The sequence below is a fragment of the Rhinolophus ferrumequinum genome, chromosome 11 (assembly GCF_004115265.2).
Source record: "Rhinolophus ferrumequinum isolate MPI-CBG mRhiFer1 chromosome 11, mRhiFer1_v1.p, whole genome shotgun sequence".
NCBI lineage: Eukaryota > Metazoa > Chordata > Mammalia > Chiroptera > Rhinolophidae > Rhinolophus > Rhinolophus ferrumequinum.
In genome coordinates this window covers 39,997,179-40,016,587 of record NC_046294.1, presented here as the reverse complement: position 1 = coordinate 40,016,587, position 19,409 = coordinate 39,997,179, and the positions used below count along the sequence as shown (strand labels likewise).

The following is a 19,409-nucleotide window of genomic DNA, read 5'->3' as shown; positions in this document are numbered from 1 at the left end:
GGTCAGTTTTCTGAAACCTTACACATCTCACGTGTGATGGATAACCTGGTTTTCGTCATGGTTGTTACCTTCAGCTTGTGTAAGTTTATTCACATTTCCAAGGTGAGTCCCACAGATGTTCTCCTTGCTACTGAGTAACACTGCATGTGTAATGCTGGAGAACAAAGTCATCCATACGGAAAAGCAGGTAAATGCTGGTTTAAGTCACGTGATATGCAGAAGTGAGGATTTTGACTGTCTTTCGTCCCAGTCTTCTCTAGGAATCTTTGAGAACATGTATGTTTATATATGGGCAAACAAATGATTCTGACTCTAGAGGCAGTGAGCTAGCTCCATGCAGTCCCTCCGTAGGGCCCATGAAGAGAGGGGCTTTGTACTATTCGCTCACGGATTCCATGTACATAGCACAGTGCGAGGTGTGCTGGTTTGTTCTGAAATCTATAAGAGAAATAAGCACAGTGAGTACCTTTTGTGTTGCTGTCATTGATTTATTGATAATCAACATATCTACTGAGTGCCTTTGTAAGTGAATGGAAGCCAATGTTAACCCCTATTTTGGATATTGAGGAAATTGCCTTGGGCTTTTAGTACGTGTACATGCCTCATTGACATTCACCCTATTTCTGCTGATATATTACCCCAAGTATTTGGGGGTTTGGTTTGTTTTTTTTTGCAAATATTTGTTTTCTGCCTTATAGAATAGAATTACCCTTTTTTTCTTGGTTTTGTGTTTTGCCTTCCGTTTTGGGAAAACCACCACTGCTGGAAAGAAAATGGGGTTTATTTGGGAAGGAGGGAAGTAAGTAAAGAATCCACCCTAGCCTTCTCTCCGTAGAAGGAGAACTGGTAGGATGGGAAGTTGTAGTTAGGACCTCACCAAATGGTTTTTTGATTTTTAATTTCATTAACACTTGAACCCAAACCTGTCAGGTAGATTTCTTCTTTTCAGCTTTCTGGGTTTGGGGGCAAAGGGACTCCTGACCTATCCCGGTTGAGTTAAGGGGAGAGGGACATCTGTTGTCTCACTACTGTGGTCTCCAGGACACCTTCTTTAGTCTTTTGTATTCTTAGAAACAGAGTCACCTCTTGGCAGGAATAAAGCCACTCAGATGCCAGCAGTCAGGGTTGGGTTTAAAGTCACCAGCCTTGGAGAGGCAGGGCCCGATTTCCTTTGGCAAAGACAGTGTGCCCCATCTCAGTTCACATGAGCCACTTGGGACAAAGGTAATTTCCTCAAAATAGAAACGTTTGAAGACTCTATCTGATGTATCTGTGAATCATGATTGATGTTTGTCCCAAATTCTTGTCCCAAACTCTTAAGTTAACGGCTTAAGAGTTTTAAAATCCGTATTTGGCTTCTTCCTTTTTTCTCAAATCAACTTTCAGAAAAAATAGATCCGCATTAGAAGGGTCTAGGCATTTTCTGCTGGGAGACTGTGTGGTTGATATTTGCAGCAAATGCATAGGCGGTGGCGCTGACAGATCCAAGTTTTATTCTTAACTCCAGGACTATTCCGAGATGTGTGACCTCAGGCAAGTCCGTTCGTCTTGAAGCTTCTATTTCCTCATCTATAAATGATTCTAATAAAACCCACGTACAGTGTCGTTGTGAGGCAAGGATTAGCTAAGGCACATGTAGACAAAGCACGCTGGACATAACACTGAATGGATGGAAGTTCTTTTCTGTCCATCAGGCGCAGATGAGAGGCCCACACCCTGAGCCTGTCGTGGATGGGCCGTAGTCATGGATCTGAACAGTCACTTAGCTTCACACCTGCTCCCATCTCTGGGCTTCCTTGTGTTTATGTTTCTCTTTGCTAGGCAGGAGGGATAGCTGAAGCAGAAACGTTATTCTGTTCCTGCCCCAGGATCTAATTAATCTCACATAGTAATACACCAACACATTAGTAGCCTTAGCAGCTACAATTTATTGAGCACTTCTTGTATGCTAGGCCCTAGGCCAAGCATCTTCTGTGCGTTATTTCCTTTCATCCTCAAATGTGTTCTGTATTACATGTATATTGTATCCCCATTGTCCAGATGAGGAAAAGGAGACTTCAGGTTTTTATCTGGCTCCAGAGTTTTAGGGCTTCTCACTCAACACCTTGCTTTGCAGCTATATCTTCATGGTTCCCATTGAAGTGTGGCTACTTCTGCCCTCCATGCATTTTCCTGACTTCTTGACATGTAGCCATCTGGGTTGTCATCCTTGAGTTCCAACAGTACCTTGCCAGGACCTTTCGATGTCGAGAGTAGAAAGACTTAAGTCTCATTGCTTGTTAACTTCACGCTGGCTCTGCTCTGACCTGTGAGTGGCTGGGGAGGCAGAAGAGCTGAGAATGTGGCGCTCACCTGAGAGACTCGGGTCCTATTCACAGATGTCCCCAAGGCTCTGCTTATGTTCCATTCTTTCCTATAAACTCAATGTCCACAGCTTGCACAAGTAATGACAAATGGTGCCTCCTAGAGCTGGGTAGGGCTGGGAGCTTGCTGCAAGCAGAGGTTATTAGCAAGGGTTGGGGGGTAGACATACAGATGGCCAGTTGGTCTGGATACTGAAGGAACAATGCCTTTTGCCTCAGCTCCTGTAATGGTGGGTGACTGGACAGTGAACAGAGCAGCCAGACATGAGGCGTGACACCTTCATGCATCTTCTTGTCTCACGTCGCCTTTCCCCAGAGTCTGTGCACCCAACTTTGCCTGAGTTATTTTTTTCTCCTTTTAGCCACTGATAAGACTGCAAGCTCCTTAGCAGTAGTGCCTCATACGTTTCTGTGGGCTTCTGTTTACTTATAATTGAAAAGAGGATGTGACAGCACTGGAGAAAATGTGCAAAGTGATCAAAGGCACGCCCCCCGCCCCCACCCCATAACCACACCTCCCTAGCGCAGCAATGGCTTTTCATTATTTAATTTTCTTTTTCATTCTCTTCCAGCCCCGACATATTCTGTTCTTTCATAGTCGTTGCCAGTCGCAGTCCTGTCTGAAAGCCACTAGATAGCTGAAACAGGCTGGGTGCGTGTCAGAGCTTGATAGGTTCCCTTTTTTGTCATTTCACCTGATACCTTTTAGGGATTTTGAAGCCGTGGTGAAGACGTCCATCGCTCTGATGTTGCACAGGAGAGGGCCTTAGCCGGGCCCTGGCCAAACCCCATGTGTGTGACCCTGCGGGCAGCTGGTATCACGTGAAGGGCATCGCAGCCAGAGATCCACAGCAGGTCACAGATTTAAACTAGCACGTCCTCAGGATATTTTTACAGGGTTTTGTGATCAAATGAGTTTGGGAAACTTTGGGTTATACAAAGTTAAAAAATGTTTCTTTACCACACAGTGCTTTTAATAGGCCAGTATACACTGTGACTGTCAAACAAGGGAGCTTTATATAAAAAATGATAGCTACCATTTAGTGAGTGTTGGCTGTTTGCTGGATAGGAGCTCTAGTAAGCTCTTCTTAAGCAGTGTCTCATTTAACCCCTATAGCAACCCTGGGAAGGAGAGGCCATCGTTGTCCCCATCTTAGAGACTGGGAAGGCACTTGCCCAATGTCATAGCTAATTTGCAGTGGACACAAAGTTTTGTGCTTGAGCAGGCTGAGTCCAGACCCCATACTCTTAACCTGTATGCAGTACTCCCGGTAGGCAGCTGTGACCAAGCCTTCTTCTATTTGTGACTTTTCATTTCCTATGGGATCAGTAATCGGAAGGACTCTAGTTGGAGAATTGCCAGTTTAAACTCGAGAAGTGAATAGGGGCTGCTAGGAGAATAGGGACATGGGGTTATGAACCCTATTGGGTTCTGAGCTTCCTGGAACCCCGGCAGCCCAGACATCTTTGTCTGGGGCACATCTGGTAGGTGTTACGGCCTATTCAGCAAGAGAAGCAGGTATGGAAGGTCTGGAGTAGAGAGTCTAGGCTAGTGTTCCCAATTTTGGCTGCATATTGGAATTTACCTGAGGAGCATGAAAAATGACTAATGTTTGCCCTCACTGCAGGGATTCCAATTTCGCCTGAGTGGGGTCCAGGCATTGGTGATTTTTAAATGCTCCTTGGTAATTCTGCTGCAGCCTGGGTGAGAACCATTGGTTTGGACACACTCCTTTGTGATCCAGTTGCCATATCTTATACCAAAGCAAGGAGAAGAAAGCATTTCCTGTGTAAGTTAGATGTCTTAACCGGGTTCTGGTGTTTTTGTTTCTTTCTTTTTGTGTGACTGAGTGACCCGGTGTTTGTTTGTTTGTCTGTGTTGTTACCAGCCCTGTATCGCCGTGTACCATGAATCCTCTCCAGGATCTGTGCCCGTGACTCTAACTTGGCTCTGACAACCACATATTGGCCAGCCCTTATGGAGTAGTTTTAGATTGGTCACTAAGTGCACTGGTGAGAAAGAGGTCCAGCACTCTTACTCCTGCTGGAAGAAGTACATGGGTTCTGTTGCTCAGAGGGCTGCATCCATGCAGGTGGGGGAGCTGGCATGAGACGTGCCTTCTGGATGATGATGTTAGCTAACCCCACACGTACTTCTTAGTGGGCTCACTCTGTAAGTAATGGGCTCCAAAGGGTACCGCTGTCATTTTCAGTTGAGTCAGGTGAAACTGGGTAACAGAATTATTTCTTGGTTTGGGAGTTGGGTAACTTCAGCTACTGTTTACTACTGTGTATACAGGAAGCCTATTTTAGGCATTTGGGAAAATATATACCCATGTCAATAAATGGCAATGACTATTTCACTATCTTGTACATCTGAAGCTAATAAAATATTATATATCAACTTTAATTTTTTAAAAAACTGACTGTTTTACCCTAAGCTATAATGGCTTTTCTTAACCTCTTCATTTTTTTCAAAGGCACAGACTGTTGGCTATTCAAGGTGTAATTCCAGGATTTCAAGACTACTGCTCTCTATCCATTTCAAGATGGATGTGTCCCAGGTGGATCAAAGGGTTTGTAATGGGAATGTTTCTGTTGGTTTCTTACAGTACAACAAACACCTCTTCGTGCACATTGGGCACGCCAACCATTCTTACAGTGACCCATTGCTCGAATCAGTGGACATTCGTCAGATTTATGACAAATTTCCTGAAAAGAAAGGTGGCTTAAAGGAACTGTTTGGAAAGGGCCCTCAAAATGCCTTCTTCCTCGTAAAATTCTGGGTGAGTAAGACATTGCTGTGATTTCAGTGGTTTTGTCTGAATGATCGCATCCATGACATGAGTGTGGATGGAGCAGCACGACTGGCCGTGGCTTCACACCGACTACACTTTCATGTGCATCTGCAGGATCGCCAAGGGGTTACAGACTCGCACCTGAGGGGCTGTCCCCATGCTGGCCTTCTGGTACCTCCCGACGATGCACCTAGGTGGCCTTTGCTGCCCGTCTCAAAGGTCAAGAGATGGGCGGCCACTTGGGGCTTCAGGGCTCACTCATGCAATGACGAGAGGCTTCACAGATGGCTGGAATCATGATGGGAAACACGGGGCACTAAACCCTGTTTCTGTTTCTTCTCAATCCAGTCAGTAAAGGGACCTATAAATTCCTCAGGAGCATAGGACCGGAGGCAGAGATGGGGCTGGGATGAAGATAAAGCTATGTGCTTCAAGATTTTATGTGAGAGAACGCAAAATGGCTGTGCCCTGTATATGCCTCATGTGTGCTTTAGAAGAATAAGTGCAGCTTCCCCAGCTGCTGGGGCTAAAGTCTCACAGCCTCTGAAAGGAGCTTTGCTCTTCCTTCTCCACTAGTCAGTCTCGGACCAGGGGACTGCTGATGGGTCAGAGACATTAGGGCAGCCGTCAGTATTAACGTGTGTATACTGGGAGGCCAGGCATGCAACAGGAGACCAGGCGACCTACTAGCACTGAGTGTTTATAATTCCTCAGTCTTTAGAAGAATAAAAAGGAAATTGCTTCAAACGTCTGAGCTCCTTAGCATGACATTAAAGGCCCTAAGTGAGCTGGTTCCAGGGTGTTTTCTGTGCTGTCCATCATGTGCCCAGCTTTTGTGTGTGTCTGGATGTGCTTTTCGCCCTTCTCTTCCCCTCCCATCAGGCCGACTTCTCCTTCCCTTGAGATGGTGGCTCCTTTATTATAGCACCTTCCTCACTTAAGCAGACCATTGATTTTTCTTTTACTCCCATCACGTTTTGTAGTTAATCAGTTACCATGCTGAGTCTTAATCATTTGGATGTGTGTCCCACTCCTCCCTGGACTCCGGCTGCCTCTGGGGACCTTATTCATAATAGTGGCGACTATTTATTGAATACCTGTGGGGCTGGGAGCTTCACTCGTGCTTTACATGCATTTCATCCAGTCCTCACAGTGGTAAGTGGAATTTGCCTCGTATCCAACTAAGAAAACAGAGACGCAGAGATTACAAAGGACAAGCTACCGTACTATTAAGGTGGGGATCTGGGACTTGAAATTGGATCATGTTTGATTTTAGTGCCTCTGCTCTGTTTCCTGCCTGCTTCACATCCTTTGGCCCCTGGCCACAGGGTCCGTCAATGGAGGACTCTCCGTATGTCCAGTACTAAGCAAGTGCCTTACACAAAAAAAGCCCAACAAATGGGGAAACCAATGGATGAATTAAAGAAAAATTCATATTTTAAATTCCTTGGAGGGAAGTTTACTTATTAAGTTTAGTTTGCTTAGTTTCTATCATCCTTGTATAGTTACTAAATTTCGTTTTTTCATGCTTATTGAATTTAAATGTGGGAATACCCTTCTACTTATATTAATGTTCTTGGGATGGGTAATACATGTGGATAATCAGAAAAAGCAATAGGTCTTTTCCGCTTTCTAAATTGGTGGCTGCCCCTAGTGATTTGAATGGTGGTTGGGAGTCAGTTATGTGATAACACAGCAGTTTTCAAAGTGTGGCCCGCTTCCCCCTAGAGAGTTCCTCATATCCTTTCAGTGGGTTGAAAAGGTCAAAACTATTTTTATTATGACACTAAAACATGATTTGCCTTTTGCACTCTGCTGATATGCACACTGGTGGTTTAGAAGCAAGAGGGTAAAATTACTGAAGCCTTAGCTCAATCAGGCTGGTATGCACACACAGGTTTAAAAAAAAAAAAAAGAACCAGTCACACCAAGAATGTCCTTTATGAATGTTCCTATATCTTGAACCTAGAGTACACAGTAAAAATGAATGCAGTGACTCTGCCTGCCATATCAAGGAAAACAACTGGCAGTATTTGTTGCCAAAGATAAAATTTGAACTTTTAAGTAAAAATAAGATTTTTGGAAAACTTGTATTCAAACATGTCGGTGAACTTGACAGCTTCCCAATATGTAAAAGACTTTTCTGAAGAGATCCACAGTCATATTAATGTGATTTTTTTTTGAGATTGTGCAAGATACGCCAATGGATTTTGATGTTATCAGAGTATGAAAGTTCATTGATATGGTTTTAGAATCCAGACTGCAGCTAACCTTTGAGCAACTTTCACTTGTCAAGTTTTGGCATAGTATCAAAGAAAAATAACCACAATTATCTGAAGAGCCTATTAAAATACTCTACTTTTCCAGTTACATATTTATGGGAGGCTAGATTTTCTTCATGTACTTCAACCAAAGAAGCATGTCATGACAAACTGAATGTAGAAGCAGGTATGAGAATATAGGTATTTCCATTAATCCGCACGTTAAATAGATGTGAAAAATATAAACAACGCTACCCTTCTCACCAATTTATTTTTGCTTTTGAAAATGTAAGTATGTCTAATTTTTTTAAAAAGATACATGTTAACATGTAATGAGCTTATTATTTTTTCAAAATTAGTTAATAAATATTTAAAATTTTTTCAGTTTGAATTTCCAATATAGCAAATATAGGTAGATATAACCTATAGAAACAAAAGCTTTTTGAGGTCCTCATTAAATTGTAAGATTGGAAACATATCTTGAGATCAAAACGTTTAAGAACCATTATTGTGAAGGATGTAAAAAGAGGCTGTTCTACCCAAATTAATTAAAATTAATCAGAGAGTATAGGATATGATGAAAAGAAACCATTTGCAGTACTTCCAAATTAAACAGTATTAGTTTTTAATGATAATAAGATTTTTTTATAATTGGCATGTTATTTGAATATAAAGTGGAATGGAAAGTGCTTAGAAAGTTGTTTTTGCTTCACTTCCAAAATTTCCCATTTTGCTTGGGATGATTTTAATAAATGCTTTCAGTGATGAGGCCCTTTAGTCATGACTCTCCAAATAATGAAGTCTAGATTGCAGATGTTTAGTGTGGTGCGTAGTATGAGATGTGCAAATTTAGAAACAATTACTCCGAATTAGATATTAGTTTATTGAATTAAGAGTTGCAGAATTAAAATTGAGCACTCCTGTGAATACGATAGAAGACATCACTCCTTAGTATAGTTGTTAGCAGTACTTAACTTTTGTAAAGAAATTTAGTTGTAACTATGTTAAATGAAGAAAGACAATTTGAATTATTAGGTTTACAATTTGCTGCAATTTGAAATATAATTGGCTTCCTCCAATGTAAAAGTGAATTACTCTTAGAATATCTATCCTTGGTTATCAGTAGATGTTTCCAATGGGTGTTCCTTAAATAAGTTTAATACTCTCTTTGAAATATCTTTTGTGTTAGCAATTTGCTTAGCAGATTTTGTATTTATGTGTGAATTCAGTATATTTCAACAGAGACCCACTATCCAATCTCTCCTTTCTTCTCCCCTTTTCCTCTTTCTCAAAGTGCCTGAGACTTCTAGGTTGTCAAAATCAGGCTATTAATTGGGTCATATGATTGTTCTTGAAATTCTATTTTCAAAATGTCCACCATGTTTCACCTCGGCTCAGTTGGCCTCGACTAGGTCAGGAGTTTGCTGTTGAAGGAATACTGAGTGCTCCCTGAAGTACCTACACGTAAGCCAAGCTGTGGGCACCTCAGTTCTTTGCCAGTTGACACTTGGAGGTAAATGGGATGACGGTGAGCGAAGTAGCGGTCACTCCACTTGTTTCATGGTAGAAGACCCTGCCTGGCACCCCAAAACATAAATGAATTGCAGAACCAAGGTTGCCAGCATGGCTGCCCCTCTGCCCTGGGAGCCTTATAATCTCTCATGCCTTACTGGTGTGAGACATCTGAAGGCCCCTGTGAATAGCCGTGTAGCTGGTGAGATCTGGGTTTTTTTTAAAGAGACTTATTGAGGTGTAATTTATGGACCATAAAATGTACACACCATAAAATTTACTCATAGAATTCAATGGTTTTTAGAAAAATGTATAGACTTGTATAACTGGCACTACAACCAAATTTTAGCATATTTCTATGATTCCAAAAAGAGCCCCTGTGCCTATTAGCAGTCAATCCCTATTCCCACTCCCAGCCCAGGCAACTACTTACCTACTTTCTGCCTGGGCAGATTTGTCTTTTTTGGACATTTCATGTAAATGGAATGATTTAGCGTGTGGTTATGTGCATCTGGCTTCTTTCACGTATAATGTTTTTCAGGTACGTCTGTGTGGTAGCAGGAGTCAGTCGTGAGCTCATCTCTTTGGCTGACTACTATCCCACTGGATGGATGTACCACATTTTCCTTCTCTAGTCACTACTTGATAGACTTGTGGGTAGTTTCTACTTTAGACTTCTATGAATAATGCTTCTCTAAAGTCTTTGGGTGGACATATGGTTTCATTTTTCTTGGGTAGTTATCTGGGAGTGAAATTGCTGGGGCATATGGTAACTCTACGTTTAACTTTTTAAGAAACTGCCATACTATTTTCCAAGGTGATTGTACCACTTCACATTCCTACCAGTGAGACGTTAGGGGTTACCTCCTCTTCCAACCATTATGTCTGCGAGTATTAGGGTAGGGAGAGATGACAGCGAACATGTAGAAAAGGGGGCTCGTGAGTGAAAGCATCACGACAAGGTACATGCAAGGTGCATTCAATTGAGTTCATGTGCATTCAGGTGCTTTGCAGGTGGGTTTTCACTTGTATAGGAAACATAGGTGGGCAGAAAAATTAGGAAGTACAAGGAATCAGGCTTCAGTTGTATCTGCAGTAGGGAGCAGTCAGTGGTTTTAACAATTACTGAGCCAAAAGAGTAATGGAATTCTTTTTACTAAGTGTTACAGTGACTCGCTCTGCATTTTGCCTTTTCTGTTTTCATTAACTTTTCCTTCTCATAGTAGTTCCCTATTTATTTCCTTTCTCTTCCTTCTTGCCTATTTGTTATCCACTCCTGTGCATTTTAATTCTGCACCATATTTAATTACAAAGAGAAGAGAAGTGATTTGCAGAAACAGGAGGGCAGGGGCGCCGCTCTTTTTCAGCAGGTGTGAACATGACCATTGATAAGCTCCTGTTTAGCCAAGCAATGTGCCGGGCTTCAGCACAGGCTTACCCTGTGAGGTACGTGATCATTCTCATTTTACATGTAAAGACACTGAGACATGGGCAGGCAATGTGACTTCTGCAAAATCACACGGCTAATAAATGCCTGATCTGCTGGACTCCGGCATCCATGCACTTTCCACTGAACCTGTGCATGGCCTCTTCAGGGAGCACAGCTCTGTTGCTAGAAACTCCTCACAGAACTTCACTTGCATGGAAGCCAGTGATGATAAGTGAAGCAGCAGGGTTTCTCTGTGAAGTCCTGTCATTAGAGGATGATCTGGTGTACGTTTAAAAGGGGGCTAAGGTGAATAGACTTCTGTTACCAGGAAGTTCAGGTTGCAGCCTACGGCTTCTAGAGAGAGGAATATCACCCTGTTAGCGGCCTTTGGAGGGGAAAGCGGCATAGTTCTTACATTATAAATACAAAGGCAATATCATAATATTCTAGACAGTCTTGGTAAAAGATAATTTTTAATTCATACCTAAAAGCACCACAAATATAACGCAATGAAATACATGTTTATGTAGTTTGAATCAAAGAATGCATTAAATTTGGTACCCTGCTTCTTTATCAAACACCCTTCCATGTAACCATATGTTATCATATCCCTAGTTACCATTTTAATGACTCTGTGATATCTTGTTTACTGGATATATCATAATTGAACCATTCTTATTTAATTAGATATTGATAATATGGCTTTTAATATGTATGTGTCTGTATGTGTATGTGTGTAAGTCACCAGTTTGCTTTCTAAAGTCAAATAGTGAGTAAGTACCCCAAGTATCTTCATCAGCCTTGCATGGCATAATTTAAAAACAAAGCAACTTTCTATTATTTTGTTTTTTGAGTTCCTCTACATCTGCAGTTCTTTTTTCTTTCTACTCAATGTCTTTATTCTTTCTTCATTCTCTATGGAAACAGCTATGAATAAGGTTACACATACTGTATTCCCTCCCTCCTAAGACACACTTATTCCCATTTCAACAGTTCTAGAAGTGGGATGCGTCTGACAGTCGATGTCGTAAGTGCCTAGCCCTCCCCTCCACAGAGGAGTAAGCCATGATGTGGTTTCCACCGCCGGCCCTTTGTGGCTCTGGCAGTGGAGAGGGCATCTCACCATCTCCTTGACACCTTAGTTCTTTGTGCTAGCAGTACTATATACAACTGGTACAAATTTTAGCTTAAATTTGAATCCCTAATTGAAATGTCTCCAAAAAATTGCAGTTTGATGCAGCATCACAATTGTCATGATTGAGGACAAGTGTGGAAGCAGCTTCGAGATAAGTGAGGCCGACATTTGGTAGTGGCAGAAAACCATACTTCCTTTTTTCCTTATAATACAATGATCAGGTGCTGTGTCGGCCCTAAGAAAGGAAGCTGTCCGTCCGCAAATGGACAGAGCTGAGCTTCATTTCCGCATTGAGATTCATGCAACTGGGTTGCCAGTGAAATGGCAGATACTGCAGCTAATTTAAGATAAAAATGCCGACTGCCTTGGAATTGATCACAGAAATACCAAAGCAAGAAGAGGTGGGTGTGATTCAGTCATGCATCCTGGAAAACAAAAACCCACCTACTGGAGCTGACTTTCAAAAGAAGTTCCTTTCCAGCCACATGTAGTTTACTCAAGGAAATAAACAAAACTATGGATTTAACCAAATAAGAAATTCAGTGAAACTGTTATTTTTGGAGGGGCCTCAAAATTCTATTCTCTGTCCTAATAGTGCTCGAGAGTGTGAAGCTTTGGGACAGTGGTTCAAAGAGATCACATGTTACTAACATGTTACTTATAAACCTTATAGCCAAAAACTATTCAGAAGAATCATTAGTATGATGAAGGCTTAGTCTCAAATTTGATTGGAATAAAAAAGAAGAAAGTAATATGAACATGAAATTGTATGGGTAGGTATCCTGTTAAACAAATTTTTTATATACATTTAATATTAGGTTGGTGCAAAAGTAATTGCAGTTTTTGCAATTATTTTTAACTTTTTAAACCACAGTTACTTTTGCACCAACCTAATGTTTCATTTTTCTTTGAAATGAATATTAAAGTAGTAGTGTCTTGGAAATCAGGATATATGGTACTACCCTATGGTTATTTATATTTTACTTTTTTATTTATTTTTTTTATTTTAAATTTTTATTGGGGAATATTGGGGAACAGTGTGTTTTTCCAGGACCCATCAGCTCCAAGTCAAGTCGTTTTTTTGTGTGTTTTGTTTTTCAGGCTAGTTGTGGAGGGTGCAGCTCAGCTTCAAGTCAAGTCGTTGTTTTCAATCTAGTAGTGGAGTGCACAGCTCAGTGGCCCATGTGGGAATCAAACTGGTGTCTTTGTGTAATGAGCCCTGCACTCTAACCTACTGAGCCAACCGGCCGCCCACCAGCAGCTCAACTCCAAGTCAAGCCTTTGTTTTTCACTCTAGTTGTGGAGGGAGCAGCTGACTGGCCCATGTGGGAATCGAACCCTCAGCCTGGGTGTTAGGAGCACTGCGCTCTAACTAACTGAGCCAACCGGCTGCCCATGTTTTACTTTTTTAAATTCTTAGAATTATAGATCATTCAGTGTAAACAATTAATAATATATTTATAGTCATTCAACTTGCTTTCTTAACCTATTTTTCTAGGGGAAGAAAAAGAAAGGCTAGTTTTATTGACCAAAGCAGATATGAGAAGATTTCATAAAACAGAGAAAGGAAAGCAAGAGGGAGCCTTTAGAAGATGCTTTTATCTTGGTAGGAATGAATTCACATTTGTTGGACAAAATGACAGGCACTATAAATTAAAAAAACAAACAAACAAAAAAAACCAAGTGGGCTGTTTTTAAAGGAGGAGGAACCAGATGCACATGTAGACTGGCTGAATGGACCCCCTCCGGAGATTCAGATTGGTTCTAATCGGATTCTCCATGATTTAGGTTGAGTTTGTAGACTTGAATCTATCACTGGGAACCAAATGTCCCTGTTGCTAATTTATGAAAAAGGAAGTTAGCGAAATGGAATGATTTTCTCCCCACATGTTTTAAACTATCAATAAGGAAAGGGCCTTTCAGTTTTCCATTTCTCTACTTCTACCTCATCTCAAAATGATGTTAAGTTCTGAAATTATGTGAACAGTGTTAAGTGATGGGATGATGTAAGTGGAAGGAAGATTATTAGCGAGAAATACCACCATGTTCAGAAGTACTTATGGGCTAATACATAATAAATTCCCTTGGGGTAGACTGGGGTTATATGAGGTTATATGATGATCTTCACCGAAGGTCCGTTTGAAAAATCATCTGTTGATATGCCGTTTCTGATATTTTATATAAAGGAATAGGGGAGTCAACAAACTTGTACATCCGCCCATTTTGGTTTGATTTGTAAGAAAAATATCCAGAGCTTGTTAGCACTTTCTGCATTTACTGCTGTCTGTCATTGCTTTCTTCCTGTTTTCCAGCCCCTTGTCCTAAACTTTGTAGGCCAGCCCCAGGGAGCAGGGATCCTATCTGTAGCTATTGTGTGTTCAGCAGGGCAATGTATGAGGCAGATTTTCAACAGTTGTTTTTTTTTAATTTGTTATCTGAAAGGTTATGTTATTTCATTCAGTACACCTAGAGAAATTGCTATCTATCAGTGCTATAAGTGCCACTTAGCCAGTCTCTGATATCATAGGCAGATATAGTAGGAATCTGATAGTTTGTTGGGTAATCTTTTTCAAGGAATTTAGTAAAGAGCAGGCAAGAGACTCACACAAAAGCTGTTCCAGTCTATATCTGGAGTTGTTAAGCTCTTGTAGAAATAGTTTAATCATTTGTGTTAGCAAAAAATACATCACTAGTGAGTCAGTCATTCAGCAAACATTCACTGAACTTGACTTTGCTCCTAGAGAACTGGGGATATAGACATGAGTAAGAGGTAGACACACAGCACCATGGGACAAGAGATGTAATGGAAACGTGGCCCCACAGAGGTAGAAGGAAGAACTCTTTTTGCCTGAGAACATTCCAGAAGGCCTCACATGACATTTGAGCTAAACCTTGAAGGAGTACAGTCAATGGAAGGGGAGTGGGAAGGAGTTTTCAAGGGAAGTGGATGTTTGTGCACAGTCCTATTGGGAGGTGACAGAAGTCCCGTAGCCACTGGACCTTACAGAACCTGGAGAATAGTGAGATTGAGGGTGGAAACATTGATCCCTGTGACTGTCACTTTATTTAAAAGGACCCTTTCTGAATCCCCTGAAAACTTAAGGCAGAACAAGACAGGCTAGAAAATGGGATCAGAATCTCACTCTGCTTTTTCCCTAATCCCTTAACCTCAGTCCACCATGGATAAATATTTTTTTAACCTTGAACTCTTCAGGGCATCTAGGCAGAATCTAAATTGGGAGTTATCTGGACCTCATAGGAGAATCCAGCTGACAGCTGTTCCTCTAAATGCTTTCTGTCCTGGGTCATTTGGCTCAGTGGTTGCTGACAAAACTGAGGTCAGGGGTCCATCCTTTCCTGGATGGGGCTATTTAATTCTGCTCCCTGCCATGGTTACAGGCTGAGATGCTAAGCCACTGTCCCTCCAAGAGCTGCTGCTAATCAGAGGTCGGGGAAAGCAGATACACGGTACACCTGCACTTCTCAGCATTTGCCTTGTTGATGGAGGCACGACTGGCTTCTCTCTCTAACCATACCTCAAGAAAAGCCTGAGAAGGAAAGAGGTGAGGTGGCACAAAAGAGTTGATTGCTTATTTCCAGACCCAATTTTGCAGGGAATATGTGAATCATCTGGACATAGTCATAAACCCCTCAGGGATCTTGGTCAGTTATCTAAAATTCACACTTTTGATGAAGTGTGAAATCTGTTCTCCCTGTGCAGGTGGAGATTCAAGGTGCATCCTACCTACCCACCCCCATTTTACTTTTTACATTACAAAAGCAATACAAGTTTATTGTAAATAGTGCCAGCAGTTCAAAAGACCATAGAAGAAAAAGTGAGATTCCCTCTCAGCCACGTATCCTGGACTTTCTATATGCTTCTACAAACATTGGACATACACCATTGGTTTTTACTGGAAGGAAGGAAGGAAGGAAGGAAGGAAGGAGGGAGGGAGGGAGGGAGGGAGGGAGGGAAGGAAGGAAGGAAGGAAGGAAGGAAGGAAGGAAGGAAGGAAGGAAGGAAGGAAGGAAAAGATAATGCTTTATGTATATTGTTCGGCAACCTCATTTTTTTTCCACTTAAAATAGCTTGAGCATAAGACGTCTTTTTAAAGTCCCAATTTTTGTTATTTTTTTCAATAAAGGTGAATTGTTGGTAGAGTTGCCAGATTTAGCAAATAAAAATACAAGTGGCCAGTTAAATTTGAATTTCAGGTAAACAACATATACTTTTTTAGGGTACCCATGCCCCAGGCAATCTTTAGGATCTACGGGTACTAAAACAAACGATGTTATTTATCTAAAAGTCAAATTTAACTGGGTCGCTTGTATTTTATTTGGCAACTCTGCACTTGCTAGTTGGTTGATTTTGTTGATCTGTGTAAGACTTGCACAAAAACTGCAGACCAGAAAAAAAGTCTTGTTTCCTGGTTTAGAACGGGTGGTCCTGGACCGACGTTCGCACACCTGGTCACTGTGGTGAGTGAAGGGCCAGCTCAGCTGGGCGTCTAGTACTCTAATGGCCTCGTTGGACAGAACCAGCCTGTACAGCTGCTTTGTACTTGGGGCTGAGACCTGGGCTCTTGCATCCCTGCTACTGTGTAAAGCCACCAGTGGCAGTTACCTGAGGTTGTGTGGGTGATATTAATTGAATTTTTTCTTAATGAAGGCTGGTATTTGTAGGAATTTGCAATGCAGACAGACAGCCTTTCAAGCAGTGCATATCGTAATTAGAGTAAGCTTTTAATATTCTTTGAAGTACTAAATGTTTATGAAATTCAAATAGGGGTGTCAATCTGCACAATAAAAGGGTACTTGGTGGGGTTTTTAAAAAATCTCCTATTTTGTAGATGTAAATATATTCCATAATTAGCGGGAAGTCATCTAAGAGTGGGGGCTGAGTTTATTCCTGTTATTCTTATTAAAAACAGCTGTGGCAGGAGAATTACAGCTGCTGTCCCTTTGTGCTGGGCCGGGGTCCTGTGGCCCAAAGTGAACGCACTCAAAGGCTTGCTTCCCTATGGGCAGCTTCATTGTCCCAAATGCAGGTTGCCTTACTGGGAAATTGTCCCACGGTCATCCAGCTTCCCCACCCCAAGCCTCTGTTTGCTTATACGGGGCTGGCTTCAGAGGTCTTGGCCAGGAGCAGATGTTTGCAAATGTGTCCGGCAGGAGGGTTTGAAAGTAGCCAGCTTCCTGGAAAGACGCCCCCTGCCAGAGAGACCCCCCTGCCAACACTGCCTCGCAGGGCACTTCTGCCTAAGGCTCCCTGCTCACAGCTCAGTGCAAAGCAGTTGTCCTTTGGTGCCTGCAGAGCACCTGCCAGGCTCACTAGGTGCCCTGCCCAGCTGAGCCTCACCATGTGGCAGGCTTGGATCGCCGCCCGTAGCAGAACCAGCTCCCAGAGCCGCCTGCCAAGGAGCCAGATGCTGCCATTGGAAAAAATTGCTTCACAATTTGAAATCTTGGTGCTTTGATCATTGCTCAGAGAGGATGAAGAGGAGAGGTTCAAAGTGGTGGTTTGAAAATGCCAGCTTCTGCTTGCATCCATCAGTGCCTATTACTCTCTCGTCAGGGACTATCCTCTTGATGTTTTCTTTCTGCAACTAAGTAATTCCCACCCAGCCCTTCCAAGTCCTCAGGGTGAAAGGGAGAGGCGGGCGGGAAAGGAGTGTCCACAGACTACTCCTTTCCAGGCGGGGTGCCCCTGCCCTCTACCCTGCCTGTGGGGTTATCTGCTTCCTCCTTGTTCCTCCCAGGAGGCGTTTTCCTTCCGAAGCCAGTGACAAAGTAGTTGTCATCAGTCAAATACCGCTTCTGCTTGAGTTATACAATTCCGTTCTTAGCAACCTTCGCACACTCTTCCGGTACTTTAGCCCCCTGTAACCAGGTTTCCAGACGCCTGAGGTTTTACAGAGAAGATCTCCTGGCCCAGCCCTCCCCTCAGAGCTCTGGATCCCATATGACTGGGCTAGGTCTTGTTTTTCCTCACCCATGAAATGGGAAGGATCATTCTTTGAAGATGTAATTGAAAAGTACGTTTTTAATTTTTTAAAAAATTTCAAAAGCATGAAATCAAACAGTGGAACACATCAGTGAATAAATAGGCTAACTGGATAAGAGGTGATAGAGGAGAAACCAATCCGACATCTTGTCTGGTGACATGAATGTTTTAGCTACAGGAGTAATGAGTGTAAGACAAGGATTTATTTAGGGATAAATGTGGGAAAACTTGATGTTTCGTTTTCTTGTTTCCTTGCTGTCTGACGCAGCAGCTTTCTCTGTCTGGCCCGGTTACCTGCTTCTCCTTTGGCTGTCTATTGTTTCCCAGGACCACAGATACACCCTAAAGTTTTTAATTCATTCAGCACACATTTATTAGTGAGTTTCCAGAAAGAATTCTATAATATCTCAATCATATCTCTGTGAGAAATATGGTAATTTGGTGCCTGTTTGAGCAGTTATACCCCAAACTTAAGACTTGTCATAAATTCACAAGTCAAAAAAACTATTGATTTTTCTGTTTGGTAAAAGCCATTGTTGTATGTGTGCTACACGCCTGATCAGTGTCCATGGGCGCTTGGACTGGCTCTGTGGGGACAGTTTTTATTTTGTTTATTGATTACGAACCACCATTTACATTGGGTCACACCTGTAGATGTGATTGAGGCTCTGTCTTTATCTCTGTCCTGGTCTGTATTTTAAATCAATAAGCTACTAGGAGTGGTTATCAGGATGATTAACCGTTGTCATCTGTGTAGCACATTCCAATGTACAGGTGAGTTTCATATGCATTATTTCCTCCTATTACTGTTGACTGTTGGAAGTGGTTCTTCTCTGTGATTACAGATGAGGACAGTGAGACTCAAAGAAGTGACTGTTGTCCATGCTGTAATCAGATGTCTGAGATGAGATAATGGCAGACGAAGAGTCAGTATCTGGACTAGATGAAAGGGAAGTCTGAAATGAGGATGGAGTTTAATAAAAATAAACATAAAACTTGAATCCTCGGGAGCAGATAGCACCTGAACAGCATTGTAGGTGAGAAGGGGGAGAGGAAAGGTGAGACTAAGGGGGAAATGAAAGCAAATTGCAGAATCGTCTTACAGATGTGTTCTTAGATCTGCATGATTCCAGAAGGCAGAGTTGTAGGTAGAAGTTACAGGGGAGCCAGTAGCACCTTAATGGGACATGTCCAAGCCCTTATCCATGGTATTTGGGAATACGTTGCACTACATGGACAAAGAGAATTAAGGTTGCTAGTCAGCAGGTAGGGAAGATATCTTGATCTGAGTGAGCCTAGTGTAACTACAACGTTCCTTAAAAGTGGAAGAGGAAGGCAGAAGACGAGATCTAGAAAGATGACAGCTGGCAGTGTGAGAAGGACTCAGCCTGGAGTTGCTGGCTTTGAAAATGGGGGAAGGGGCTAAGAGCCAAAGAATGCAGGTGGCCTCTAGAAACTGGGAGAGGCAAGGAAAGAGAGCCTCAAGAAAATAACACAGTTCTGCCAATAACTTGATCTTAGCCGTGTGAGACCATTGTCAGGTATCTGACCTACAGAAGTATAAGATCATAAATGGTGGTGTTGTGAGCCACTCATTTCGTGGTAGTTTGTTAAAGCAGCAGTAGAAAACTAATGCTACCTGACAATTAGATCTGTCCAGCACATAGTAAGTTTTCTCTTACAGTATCTGAAGGTATTTAGCCAGAAGACAGACGGGTCAGCTACGGGTCCGGCTACGGGTAAAAAGGACTTTTGTTTGGGTTGGCCTTTGAACCCAGTTCATATGTAGTAGTCTGTTCTAGGGCAAAATGGGCAAAGATTCCTTAGAAGGGCCTGTTTACCCGGAATTGCCCTACCCACCCAGCCATACTTGCAAGTGTGTGTGTGTGTGTGTGTGTGTTTAAACA

The 19,409-nt window shown here is 42.2% G+C and overlaps 1 protein-coding gene across 8 annotated transcripts in view; it reads left to right on the top strand.

Annotated features, from left to right (window-relative positions):
• The window catches only part of TEAD1 (TEA domain transcription factor 1), a 256,610-nt gene that overhangs the window by 211,382 nt on the left and 25,819 nt on the right, over positions 1-19,409 (top strand). For all 8 annotated transcript variants that reach the window (XM_033119593.1, XM_033119592.1, XM_033119591.1 and 5 more), the window contains one exon: positions 4,976-5,149. In XM_033119593.1, the coding sequence (XP_032975484.1) occupies positions 4,976-5,149 (174 nt within the window). The remainder of the gene's footprint in view (positions 1-4,975; positions 5,150-19,409) is intronic.